This window comes from Macrobrachium nipponense, chromosome 6, assembly GCF_015104395.2.
Source record: "Macrobrachium nipponense isolate FS-2020 chromosome 6, ASM1510439v2, whole genome shotgun sequence".
In the NCBI taxonomy this organism is placed as follows: domain Eukaryota; kingdom Metazoa; phylum Arthropoda; class Malacostraca; order Decapoda; family Palaemonidae; genus Macrobrachium; species Macrobrachium nipponense.
Genome location: NC_061108.1, coordinates 72839929 through 72854928, shown reverse-complemented (window position 1 = coordinate 72854928; position 15000 = coordinate 72839929). Strand labels below are relative to the sequence as shown.

Sequence of the window (15000 nt, the reverse complement as noted above, 5' to 3'; positions counted from 1 at the left end):
ACTTTACGTCTATTGAAATGCAGTCGTCCACCTTTTCTGGTGACACCGCTAGCTGTCCCTTGCGAGGAACTCTTGTCACCTCCATTCCAGCGGAGATTTTTCTCTATTTAAACATCACATATTAGTTTTCAGCGATGTTCCTCCCACAACCAATCCTCTCAGAATTCCTATTTTAGTTACTTTACTTTCTATGGTCTTTCAAATGGAAAGATTCGTTGTAATTTTGCAATTCACAATCAAATCGCATGTTCCGACACCGTACCTGCGTTAATTGTCAGTTCGTGTATATTGACAACAGGTTGTAAATATAAGCACAGTTTTTTTTATGATCATACATTGCATTTAGTCCGAGACATGGCCATATCTGACTAGGTCTTAACCACAAACTCTGCCCAGCTTTTCATTTTATAGTGATAAATAAAATGAAGCCCTAATCTAGGTTTTGATTTTTTTTTTTTTTTTTTGGAGGTAGGGAAGAGAAATCAGTTATGGAATTTAGGCAAACATGTTATGTAAATGAGAACTCTCTATTCACAACTCCTTCAGAATAATTGGCAGCCGATGTCTAAGTTCTAAAATTTTTAATACAAATTTTATGGGATTAGTGCCTAAAATTTACTGATCTGGAAAATTACTCTATTCCAGTAGTAATGCGGGAAATAAACTCTTGAGTACTAATTTTCAACAATTAACCATAGTCATTTCAGTATTTCTGGGTGGATTTTCCGCTATGAGAATGCCTATCCTGCTGTTCTTAAAGACATCAACAGAGCAACATTGAAGATCAGTATCTATTCTTTGCATTGCAGTGACCTTATGTAGGCTGACAATTCCCACGGATTTATGCTTACTGAATCCGGAAATTTCATTTAACACAATGTTGCCAACTTAAGATACGTGTTCACCATCTGTTCAGCTAAGAAAACTGCAGCACCTAAGGACACCTTCAAATGAGAATACCGAATTTAACACCCCCAGTGCCTAAACTCCTGCAATTTTGGAATTGACGACAACAACGTTACATCACTCATTAGAGATTTAAGGGATAATTTTTTCAACATAACTCAAAATCAATTGCGGCCAGAGATTTCATATAATACTAGAAGATTTGCCACTTCCAACGCTGGAAGTCTTATTATATAAAACATTATATTGTCCGGTTAAGGCACAGGGTCATGTATGGAAACGAGTGTGCATGCAACTCATACCTTGCAATAATCTCGACTATCAAGATTATAAACTCCCTTACTTGAATACGTACTGCACGTTCTCAAGAACGTACAGTATTCAAGTAAAGGAGTTTATGGGGGTAATATTAGTTTAACTTGCAAACAGTAAAAACCAAGGAAAATATGGATTAATACAATTAATAACTATTACGTCAATGGATAACTCCTGAATCCTTGTCTCCATATAAGTTTCACCTAAAACCAATTATAATTTCCTCTCGTAAATCGAATTTAAGGAAAGCTTAAGAAACCTAAACATAAAGAATTTTCCAGAAATAATCCTTAAAAAATCAGGGTCATGTTCCTTCCGGTTTACTAATGAAATTTCTAGGGGAAAATCGTAAGAAGAAAAAGAAAAAAAGGAGTAAAAGTTGGAAGTCAAATTTACACTACTCATCAATCAAATTATTGAACATGTTTTACAGTTATATCCAAAATCTAAAAATCTTTCTTCTAAAAAAAGGATGAGAGAGAGAGAGAGAGAGAGAGAGAGGGATGGAGAGGAGAGGAGGAAGAGAGAGAGAGAGAGAGAGAGAGAGAGAGAGAGAGAGAGAGAGCATATACAGAGTCTGCCCTCTGAGCCATATATGGTGAGCGCGGCAGGTCATAATTATAACAGACGTGACTCATAAAATAATCACATATGTATCGAAGATCTAAAAAAAACCCGTAGCCTTGATAATTAAAGTCACGAATTTTTTGAATAAGAATGAAGGATAGATTGAAATCCTAAAAGCAAAACTCTGGAAAGACACCGAAGAAATACAGCTCCTGTATTTATTACATTCACTGATATACATGTTTTGATGCCAGCACGAATTCTCACGCAACCCATGAATATTTCTGAACAAAAAACACCTTAATAAGCCCTGGTCTCGTATACCCTCACAAGATGAATCAAACAAGCACATGGATTTCCACATAAAAGGTTACTGTAAGTAGTACAGTAATATCAAAGTACATGTAAACAAATGTTTGCAGAAAATGTTTACAGAAATTTAATGGTACAAGCTATCATCGACATTCTCTAGTGTTTCATTGCCACACAAAATGATAATTTTTTTATAAAGAAAGATTTGTTAAGGACACTATTTTTTTAAAGAAAAATTCTTTCCTATCGTGTTTTTAGTATACATAAATCGTTTCAGCAAAATTGCAGTTTAGCATGAATCCCATAAACTGAAAACTGGAACCTTGCTTGATCATTTCGGCGTGAATATTTTACACTTTAATAGGAAATACTCTCACATACATTAAAAGAAAAACCTACACAGGCTGGGTGACTGTTCCACACCCTTCCAGAAATATTCAACCCAGCCATTTCTATTTAGGGCCTATAAGCTATGTTCAGATTGGTAAAGCTTACCCGGGGAACAATGTGTCGCTAAACTCATATCCAAACATAACTGCTATACCTCAGATCTCTTCGAGAAAATTGTAAACTTTTATGCATCATTTTTTCAACCATGACTAAAATACCTTTACGCTACAGAAAAGACCATAATAAAAAATCTCTCTCCGACGAGCTTATCAAATTGTTGCGTCTTTTGTTGTTCACAATATTTAATGTCCTAAATTATATCTTAAAAATGTTTCATTTTAAAAACAAAAGAATTTTTACCCAATAAACATAATTCTAATTCTTGAAAAACCAATGTCATGTATAATCATTTCGAGATAATCCCTTCACAAACCACTGACTGTCTTTCGTTTCTAATTTTAGAACCTAATATTAAAGTATTGCTGCCTTTTTTAAAAATCGAGCTGATTCCACACCTAACTGCATATTCATTAGATAGCCACCCTAAATAACTTTTGGTATTAATGTTAGGATGATATTAACTTCATTAACATCTCCAATTAAAGAGGTATTTAACTCAGGAACATATAAAGGATCTATCTGTCTATCTATATATGTATATACATACATACATACATACATACATACATACATACATAATAACATAACAGTATAGTATATATATATATATATATTATATATATATGTGTGTGTGTGTGTGTGTGTGCGTGTGTGTGTACTCGTATGTACATGTGATTTTGTCGATCTCACATGGAATTTTAATCCTTGTAAATATTAACCCTTTAAAGTCCACCCTGGGTTTTATGGGAAATATTAAAAAATCCTTTTAGTATGTTATAGTATGAGTAAATACAAGACCTTTTTACTCTTGTGCACTTTTACAAAATTTCCAAAGTAAGCGAAATAATTACATGCAATGAAGTATCCCGTATGGGAGCCTCAGGCGACCTTAGGCGGACCACGCTCATCCCGTATGGGATCTATTGGGCCGTGCGGGCAACTTTTCAAGTTTATAAATAATGTTGATTCGCAAAACATATGATTATTATTGATGAATCACTTTTTTTTTTCCACAATGTATAATAGAAACAAATATATGGCTTTACAATTTAATTAATATAAAAAATAAGTATACAATAAATACAAAAATAGTATAAAAATACAGAAAACACTATAAAAAAAACTCGAATACAAAAATAGTATATAAATACACAAAACACTGTAAAAAAAAATTAATACAAAAATAGTATAAAAATAGACAAAACACTATAAACAACTCTCATAACAAACAACTTATTTCAAAATCTTATGGAACAAAGCAAAAACAATTCCTTTCTTCAGTAAGGCAAAGGACCACCTTGCAATCCTCACACATCCAGCGGGATCTGTGGATGTGGCCTGCACCAGAACATAAAACTTGCAAGTCTGCCTCATGGAGACATGCTTTGGCATGTGTAGGGCAGTGGCATTCTGGCGTGTCTCAATACTTGGCACAACTGCCCGTTGGCCCCTTCTTGCAAAGCAAAATCTCTGGTGCCAAGAGAATTCCTGGTTATTCTGAAGGTTGACGACTTGAAGCTTCTGAGCCAATTGGAGATATCCAGACGGAAGTCCTTGAGCGCCTTGGGGTTTCCTGCAAAGCCAGGCAATCCCTCTTGTACAAAATCCAGGCGTTGCAGATGATCAAGTCAAGGAGGTAAGCAAAGAAGCCTCATGTAGTACCTCTTTGCTTTGAAGGGGGTCCTGTACAGGTGTGTCAACATGTCACTCTTGTCAATGCCCCCCATGCGGCGTTGGTTTTACATTCTGGATGACACGAATGGGCAAGGAATGGGAAACCTTTTCTTGGCTTGGCGTGCCCTGTCGTACCGCTCCACTGTTCCCATGGGCTCCACACCAACATCAGAGGACAAGATTGTCACAATGCTGTTGTCCTTCCATCTCTTGCAACAAGGATGCCATCAGAAGAGACATAGGTTCAGTGTCCCCTTTGTGTCTCTTTCTTGTTCATCTCCTTCACAGACGTCAGGGGAGGATGACCAACTCGGTTTTCCCTGGCAGTGCCCACATACCGGCATCCATACTGTGATCTCAGGTACTTGGCCAACCCTATACTTGTGAAGTAGTTGTCTGCATACACTGCTGAGTTTCTGGGGTCCTTGATGGTATTCACTAAGGCGACAACAAACTTGGAAGTTACAGACATGGCTTTCTCCTCTTCAGATAGCATAGTATGGTGGCTCACAAAGGTTGTCTCCCCTTGGTACATGAGAATATCATGCACAAAACCCATCCACACTGGAGCGGCAGAACAACTTGAAGCCCCACTTGTCAGGCTTCTTTGCGACATACTGGCGAAGGTTACCAGCCCTTGTGCCCTTATAGGCGACCATCACTTCATCAATGGAGTGGATAGGAGTCTCAGGAACTTTCAGGAACTCTCTGGTGACCTTGGTGAAGGGGACTCTCACCATGAAGAACCGATCTTGGGATGCAGCTGCCTGGTCATTGTCGCTGAAGTGAAGGGAAGATCGAATTGCCTTGAGGCGGTTCCTGGACATGAAGTCTGCAACTTGAGGAATCCTGGTCTTCACGGCCCAGAAGTCAACTATGCTAGGGAGAGGAACCGGGCCCATGTACACGATGAGGCCAAGGAAAACCATGAGATCCTCTTCTGACATGTGGAAGTTGCTGCCTACATCCTTCTGTCTTGAGTACAGGTTGGATTGATACACAATGTGTTCCCTCAATTCAGTTGTGAAGAACTGGGAGAAATATTCATAAGGTTCCCTCAAATAGTCAGGCTTCTGATGAATGAAGTTGGGCAGGGCACGGATATCAATGTCTTCCTTCTTCCATTCATCAGCACGAGACCTCTTAGGGTTAGGCTCACCTTCCTCTTCCATAGGCATCGCTTGAGGGACAACAACATTGACCTTGCGAGCTGAAACAAGAATAAAGTAACATTAGTAAAACAGTAAATGTGTGTGTGCGCATGCATGTGTATGTCAAGTGAGTATGCATGTGTGTGCACGTGTATGTCAGTGAGTATGCAAGTAAACAAATAAGTTTTTAAAATACCCAATGTTTACAAACCATTTAAAGGGCAACAAATTTAAATACCATTATAACAACGAGACTTTTAAATACAATGTTTACAACACATTTCTCTCTCTCTCTCTCTCTCTCTCTCTCTCTCTCTCTCTCTCTCTCTCTCTAAGGATGTCTCATACTAACCTCTAGAGTTAGGAGGGTCAAAGGCATCGTCCTGAGTAAGACCTTCGTCAGGAACGTAGGTAGGGTCGTCATCATCACTGTCAATGTCCAAAGGGCTCACGTCGACATCACTTCCTTCAGCATCATCAGGGGCTACCCATGGTACACGTTCCTGAGTCTCCAATGCAGCATTGCATTGCCCATAAAACATACTGCTTTGAAACTGCAAAAATAAAACAAAAAACTTTAAAATCATGTAATGAAAGAAAAATGTAACTTTCCCTAACAAAAACCTATCATTCAATCCCTTGTAAGGTAATAATTTATATGCACATGAGCCTAACATCTATAAATCATCACTATTATATCTAGAAATATTGTTAAAATTATTCACAAATGTCTAAAACAAGCACTAAAAAAAATTACTTGACGTCGTATTCTACTGGCCGTTGTAACCGTTACGGTCCGATACATCCCTCATGGGATGAGCGTGGTCCGCCTAAGAACGACCGAAGTATCCCGCAAGGGATCTATACTTTTTTTTTTTGTCACTACGACACGTCAGTAACACTACAGCCCTTCAAACCAACATCAAAAGGTAAGTATATCACTAGGCTTCACTATCCCACAGTCACTGTGTGCTTACCATGATTATGAAGTTCGGAGGGGGGGGGGGAACTTGGAGGTGACTGCGGCACGTCTTCACTGTTTTCCAACTTGCGCACGACTGCGGTGTCTGTCGAAGGCCCTCCAGCTTTTGTGCGAGGGCCTGGCGGCTTCTGATTGGTTGATTCAAAGAGCAGAGGAGTGTAGCTATGAGTTGCCAAAGCGTCAATTTCATACAAGCTCAAACTTGTTCACCACGACTACCCGAAAGTAGCTGTTTTAAAGATCCCAAACGGGATCTCTGGTCATTAAAGGGTTAAGCCGCAAATATCCCGTTAAATTCCTGTTCATTTTACTTTGTAATTTATTGCTTTTGCTACTCAAGTTTCAAAATTGCATCTTTAGTTCTATTCACTTCCTAACAGAATATGCTAATGGATCCTCCAGACACAAAATTGTTCAGGAGTTTTATCTTAGCTCGACTCTTATAGTTACAGCACAACAAAGAAATTTGCCCCTGATTTTCTAAAACACTGTCATGAATACCTCTCGATATGAGCATGATTGATGAAAGTACTTTTCACTCTTTGAGAGAGTTTCCACCATGCATCATACTTTCAAGTATCTAGTGCAGTTCGTGCTTAATAATCTGTAGAATATATATATATATATATATATATAATATATATATATATATAATATATATATATATATATATATATATATATGGCAGTATATCAATAGTTTTCTTTATCCCTCCTTGAAGACAGTAAAAATTACTGTAGACATTCAAAAATTTGCCAGTAAATGATGGAATCTTATTGCACATTGACACTAGAAAGAAAATATAAAAAATGAAGACTACCACTTTATATATATATATATATATATATATATATATATATATATATATATATATATATATATATATATATATATATTATGTTATATATTTATGTATAACTGAATCACGAAAATTTGTAACGTCATAAATCCATAAATAAAAGATATAAGCCACGAGGGAAAAAATAAACAACGGAGTTCCAGCAAGATCTTTCGACGTTCAAACGTCCTTTACTTAGCAGATGAACATCTGCTAAGTAAAGGACGTTTGAACGTCGAAAGATCTCGCGGAAACTCTGTTGTTTAGTTCATCTGCTAAGTAAAGGACGCTTGAACGTCGAAAAGATCTTGCGGGAAACTTCGTTGTTTATTTTTTTCCCTTTTGTTCTGTCTAGGCTATATATATACAATACATACATAATTATATATATATATAATATATAATATATTATATATATATATATATATCTTTATATATAATACTATACACATACATACATATATATATATATATATATATAATATATATATATATTATAGTATATATATATATCATATATATATATATATATATACTATATATATATATATATATATATATATATATATATATATATATATATATATATATATATATATATAGATATATATTATATATATATATATATATATATATATATATATATCTATATATATATATATATAATCTATATATATATATATATATAAATACATATAATATACCTATGTACATAAATATGTATGTATATATAATTTCCTTAAGCTTTACAACGTATACTCTAAATCCATACTAAAATTATGCAAGTTCAAAAACTATAGGTTTATAGTCAGGTTGCTGAACTTGAGTGAACTCTCTCTCTCTCTCTCTCTCTCTCTTTCTCTCTCTCTCCTTGGTTATGTTTATGAGTATCTAACTATTCAACTCCTCCACTTTTAATTCCATTCTCGAAACGCCTTAATTATCACTCAGGTATTCAGCATAAACTCACGACCCGCGCACAAGAAAGATGTACTTAGGCATTCTTAAAACTCTTCTCATCATCTCTTGCCTAAGACGAGTCAAATCTGGATCTATGCATTTACGTGAACCACGATAATGAATTATGAAAAATAAAATACTCAACATCACATTCAGACCGAAATCAAAAGAGTAAACCTGAACATCAGACAGTCTCTCTCTCTCTCTCTCCCTTCCCTAATGCGAGGGTGTGTGCGCTTTAGTGTGTGCGTATGTGTGTGTGTCACCTTAAAAACGTATCTTCTGTTTTTCTCCCTCCCTTCCCTCTATGCCTTAATTATCTCATTTGTATTCCGCCTTTGCTCACGAACATTACTAAATGCTTCAAGTCCACATTCCGACTCAACTACCCTCCATTGAAATTCCACCTTCATCCACATAAACCTGGCTGGGATGCCTTATTCACGCAACAGTATCAATTAAAAGGAGAATTCCACATATCCTCTCCTAAAAGGGGAATTCTTATATATTCTTCCTTTCTCCTCATATTGGTCTTCGGATTTTTCTTTATCTTATTCGTCTCTGTTTAAAAATTTTCTTAGTTTCTTTTATTTTTATTTTTTTTAATATTATCTTTCTGCGGTTTACTTTCAGAAGAAGGCGATTGTTATCACAATGATCACAATTTGCGACATAGGAAAAAGTAGTGGTGATGATCTTCAGCGACGATGATACTGAGCGGCCATGATGATGATTTTGATGTTACTGATACAAAGGAACTCGTTCTGCGTCTTCTCTTCTCACGTCACTCGCATTCATTCATAAGCATCTTAATTACTCTTCATTAACTTTGGGTGTCTTTCTCTGTTACCTCATTAAGCTTCACTTTCGAGCCCCGCCATTTGTCTCTGTCACTATAAGAGATTTCTTTCCCAATTCAGGTGTGTCCTAACAAACCCCCCCCCCCCCCGCCCCCACCCACAACAACCCAGCCTCTCTCTCTCTCTCTCTCTCTCTCTCTCTCTCTCTCTCTCTCTCTCTCTTCATTTCCCTTTTTATACAGACCCACTGTTAATGACATTCTCCCAACTATTTTATGGTTTCTCTCTTTATTCTTTGTCGTTTTCGGAATCTTCTCTGCGACTTGTGCGTCTGTTATGTACCGTCACTACTTAAATGTATGTTTAAAGGGTGAAATGTTTAAAGCTTCGAGACATTTAGACCCATACTAAACATTTTGACAAAAATATACTATTATTATTATCATTGGTAAATCTCTAGTCGTCTGCCTTATAACACACTCCCTATGTAACGAAGAATATGGGAACGCTCAACTTTCTACATTAAACACATACAGACGTTTGACTAAAATATTATTATTATTATTTTATTATTATTATTATTTTTAATTATTATTTTATTATTATTATTATTTATTTATGAAACCATCGATACTCTCAACTTTCTACCACGCCTGTCTCTTCGTCGAATGGAACTTTCTCCTGATAAATATTTCCAGCAGATCTTACTGTTAGTAAGATTTTGCCTCTTCAATTACTTTAACGGATCATCGTCATTACTGTCCTCTCAATGTTTCTTTATTGCCTCCCCTTATCTTCTAAAGCGATCTCAGTGTCTTCATCAGCCACAAAGCAAAAGAGACGTAGTTGCCTACGCCAATCAAGTTCTCGTTCTGGTCTTACCAACTTATTATTCCCTCCTCTCACCAAAGTGATTGGTATTTTATATAATATAGATCAGTCGTTTTCCCTCTGTGGTTCAACCTAGACGAGGGAAGCCTATTCATCGGTAATTATATTTCCCAGACTTGTGAGGACATGAGTCTCGAATTCAAATGGTTCCTGTCCTGGTAATTTATTGTCGAATAGCATGTTAATGCCTTAGGTTTTTCCACTGGAATATGTTCAAAAGTTGTTAATTTAGGAGGATTATAATACGGTTCCCTGTTCATAAAATAATAATAATAATAATAATAATAATAATAATAATAATAATAATAATTAACAATAATAATAATAATAATAATAATAATAATAATAATATAATAATAATAATACTTACAAGCTCTGGAATAAGACTAGCAGAGGTTAATATCAGGAGAGGGATCTTCCAGGGCGACTCACTGTCCCCACTACTCTTCGTCGTAGCCATGATTCCCATGACAAAAGTACTACAGAAGATGGATGCCGGGTACCAACTCAAGAAAAGAGGCAACAGAATCAACCATCTGATGTTCATGGACGACATCAAGCTGTATGGTAAGAGCATCAAGGAAATAGATACCCTAATCCAGACTGTAAGGATTGTATCTGAGGACATCAGGATGGAGTTTGGAATAGAAAAATGCGCCTTAGTCAACATACAAAAAGGCAAAGTAACGAAAACTGAAGGGATAAAGCTACCAGATGGGTAAGCAACATCAAACACATAGATGAGACAGGATACAAATACCTGGGAATAATGGAAGGAGGGGATATAAACACCAAGAGAAATAATGAAAAGGCACCGATCAGGAATGAATATATGCAGAGATCAAGGCGATACTCAAGTCAAAACTCAACGCCGGAAATATGATAAAAGCCATAAACACATGGGCAGTGCCAGTAATCAGATACAGCGCAGGAATAGTCGAATGGACGAAGGCAGAACTCCGCAGCATAGATCAGAAACAGGAAAAACATATGACAATACACAAAGCATACACCCAAGAGCAAAATACCGACAGACTATACATAACACGAAAGGAAGGAGGGAGAGGACTACTAAGTATAGAGGACTGCGTCAACATCGAGAACAGAGCACTGGGGCAATATCTGAAAACCAGTGAAGACGAGTGGCTAAGAGGGTTTGGATGGGGGAAGAAGGACTAATAAAAGTAGACGAAGACCCAGAAATATACAGACAGGAGAAAGACAGACAGAACAGAGGACTGGCACAACAAACCAATGCACGGACAATACATGAGACAGACTAAAGAACTAGCCAGCGATGACAATTGGCAATGGCTACAGAGGGGAGAGCTAAAGAAGGAAACTGAAGGAATGATAACAGCGGCACAAGATCAGGCCTTAAGAACCAGATATGTTCAAAGAACGATAGACGGAAATAACATCTCTCCCATATGTAGGAAGTGCAATACGAAAAATGAAACCATAAACCACATAGCAAGTGAATGCCCGGCACTTGCACAGAACCAGTACAAAAAGAGGCAGATTCAGTGGCAAAAGCCCTCCACTGGAGCATGTGCAAGAAACATCAGCTACCTTGCAGTAATAAGTGGTACGAGCACCAACCTGAAGGAGTGATAGAAAACGATCAGGCAAAGATCCTCTGGGACTATGGTATCAGAACGGATAGGGTGATACGTGCAAACAGACCAGACGTGACGTTGATTGACAAAGTCAAGAAGAAAGTATCACTCATTGATGTAGCAATACCATGGGACACCAGAGTTGAAGAGAAAGAGAGGGAAAAAATGGATAAGTATCAAGATCTGAAAATAGAAATAAGAAGGATATGGGATATGCCAGTGGAAATCGTACCCATAATCATAGGAGCACTAGGCACGATCCCAAGATCCCTGAAAAGGAATCTAGAAAAACTAGAGGCTGAAGTAGCTCCAGGACTCATGCAGAAGAGTGTGATCCTAGAAACGGCACACATAGTAAGAAAAGTGATGGACTCCTAAGGAGGCAGGATGCAACCCGGAACCCCACACTATAAATACCACCCAGTCGAATTGGAGGACTGTGATAGACCAAAAAAATAAATAAATAAATAAATAAATAAAAATAATAATAATAATAATAATTATTATTATATTATTATTATTATTATTATTATTATTATTATTATTATTATTATTATTATTATTAGATAATAACAAGAGCAAATACGGACAGACTATACATAACACGAAAGGAAGGAGGGAGAGGACTACTAAGCATAGAGGACTGCGTCAACATCGAGAACAGAGCACTGGGCAATATCTGAAAACCAGTGAAGACGAGTGGCTAAAGAGTGCATGGGAAGAAGGACTAATAAAAATAGACGAAGACCAGAAATATACAGAGACAGGAGAATGACAAACAGAACAAAGGACTGGCACAACAAACCAATGCACGGACAATACATGAGACAAACTAAAGAACTAGCCAGCGATGACACCTGGCAATGGCTACAGAGGGGAGAGCTAAAGAAGGAAACTGAAGGAATGATAACAGCGGCACAAGATCAGGCCCTAAGAACCAGATATGTTCAAAGAACGATAGACGGAAATAACATCTCTTCCATATGTAGGAAGTGCAATACGAAAAATGAAACCATAAACCACATAGCAAGCGAATGTCCGGCACTTGCACAGAACCAGTACAAAAAGAGGCATGATTCAGTGGCAAAAGCACTCCACTGGAGCCTGTGCAAGAAACATCAGCAACCTTGCAGTAATAAGTGGTACGAACACCAACCTGAAGGAGTGATAGAAAGCGATCAGGCAAAGATCCTCTGGGACTATGGTATCAGAACAGATAGGGTGATACGTGCAAATAGACCAGACGTGACGTTGATTGACAAAATCAAGAAGAAAGTATCACTCATTGATGTCGCAATACCGATAAGCATCAAGATCTGAAAATAGAAATAAGAAGGATATGGGATATGCCAGTGGAAATCGTACCCATAATCATAGGAGCACTAGGCACAATCCCAAGATCCCTGAAAAGGAATCTAGAAAAACTAGAGGCTGAAGTAGCTCCAGGACTCATGCAGAAGAGTGTGATCCTAGAAACGGCACACATAGTAAGAAAAGTGATGGACTCCTAAGGAGGCAGGATGCAACCCGGAACCCCACACTATAAATACCACCCAGTCGAATTGGAGGACTGTGATAGAGCAAAAAAAATAATTAATAATAAATAAATAAACAAGTAATAATAATAATATCATTATTATAATTACTACTTCTGCTAATACAAAAAATAACAACATTAACAATCATAATAATAATTATCATTACTCACAAAATACATTTACGTTTCATTTCTAGTCACATTACTTAAGCAAATACCCTCGGAAATAATTCCAAGACTGCCAATTTTACTATTTCAGTCTTTCAAGGTTCACTAAACACAAAACAATAATTTAAATGAGTGAGTATGTTTTCCTCGGAAAATGTACATCTATTGTTTTAAGGGACCGAAAATTAATTTAAGACGTTCGTTTGATCTCTTTCCGTCGAAGACACCACTGTATATTATAAAAACCTTCTAAAAGTAAAACTATTCGGCAGATTACTTTAAACAATGAACTTAAAAAAATTTCTAGACACTAAAAAAAGGATCGTATGAATTAATAAGCAAATAACTAAGAAGGCAATCAGTAATAGCTATATTATAGAAACTTGCGAAGCTCCTCTCCCTTCTCTGCAAGAAAACAGCCTATTATAATCTAAGAATTAATAAATGAGGTTAAAATTGCTAATAAAGCAGTTGCGGAATCTAGGGCAGTTAAAAACTAAGCCCGGAAACGCTTCTTAAGAAAGTGCAAATAATGTTATATGAACTCTATTCCAGTATATGAGAAGCAACCTTAAATAAATTGACAAGTCAATCTCGAACTCGGGAAAAGTTACAATACCTCTTCATTTCCATTTAACAAGCCACTTTCACAGTAAATCGCTCCTTGTTTCACTGGCGTTTTTTCTTGATTTCTCTTTTGCTGTGACTTACTAGTCGCTGAACAACCTACTTAAAACCCCATTTCCGTAAGATCTGAACAAACTACTTAAAATATCAGCACAACGTGACTACATTATAAAGTTCCTGTCGAGTCATGCATTCGTTTTTGCAAGAAGGCATTTTTTCTTTCTTTTTTGTTATTTTTTTTATTCAGCAACATAAAACCTTTTCTCTATGACTCGGGAGGATTTACCTGAAACAGATCACATTCAACGAGGGAATTTATACGACACAAAGCTTTTCCCAACAATGATAACCCTCTGATACGACAGCATTTCAACATTTGCATATTGGAGACAGTACAGCATTCTTGGCATTCTGTCTTCAACCGGCCGGTTGTAATTTCTTTCCCCTTTGAAAGTCCCGGTAGGTCACGGGAATTATTTTTCAGCTTTATGTCCTCAGTGACTAAGCTGAGAAAGTAACCTTAATTGTAAAGGGTGAGTTCAAAGAGACTTAAACACTCAGTCGTACAAAACAAAACAGTACATTACCCTATTGTTCTAACTCTAAAGCAAAGCTCGTACATTTTTCAACGGAACTACGTTGAATGTACTTCTTAATTATCACTCTTCTTTTATTGTTTTATATTTCATAATTGTTGAGGAGTTTATCCTTAGCCTATTACTACTGACCAGTCCGATCAGATAAGGGCAAGCTTCAAAACTGTAAATGAATTTAGAAAATATACCTTTCAAGGCATGAATATAATACAAATCTTCTTGAAAGTTTAACAATACCGTTAATATTCTCTACACATACTTATGTATACGTATATCTACATCTAATATATATATGTATATATATATCTATATATTATATATATGTATATATATATATATATATATATGTAGTTTGTATGTATCTATATATAATGTATATACATATATTTATATATATGTATATATATATATATATATATATATAAATATATATATATATGTGTGTGTGTGTGTGTGTGTGTGTGTGTGTGTGTGTGTATATATATATATATATGATATATATATAATATATATATATATATATATATATATATATATATGTTTGTGT

At 36.2% G+C, this 15000-nt stretch overlaps 2 protein-coding genes across 2 annotated transcripts in view; both read right to left on the bottom strand.

The window, feature by feature from the left end:
• Window positions 1-15000, bottom strand: part of LOC135216557 (protein-L-histidine N-pros-methyltransferase-like) — a 635050-nt gene that overhangs the window by 136889 nt on the left and 483161 nt on the right. The window lies entirely within an intron of this gene.
• On the bottom strand, window positions 4555-6680 carry LOC135216854 (piggyBac transposable element-derived protein 3-like). Its single transcript, XM_064252366.1, has 2 exons — window positions 5788-6680; window positions 4555-5494 (listed from the first exon to the last, which is right to left on the bottom strand). Exons 1-2 carry the CDS (start codon window positions 6110-6112, stop codon window positions 4827-4829), a joined length of 993 nt encoding a protein of 330 aa, XP_064108436.1. The 5' UTR covers window positions 6113-6680; the 3' UTR covers window positions 4555-4826.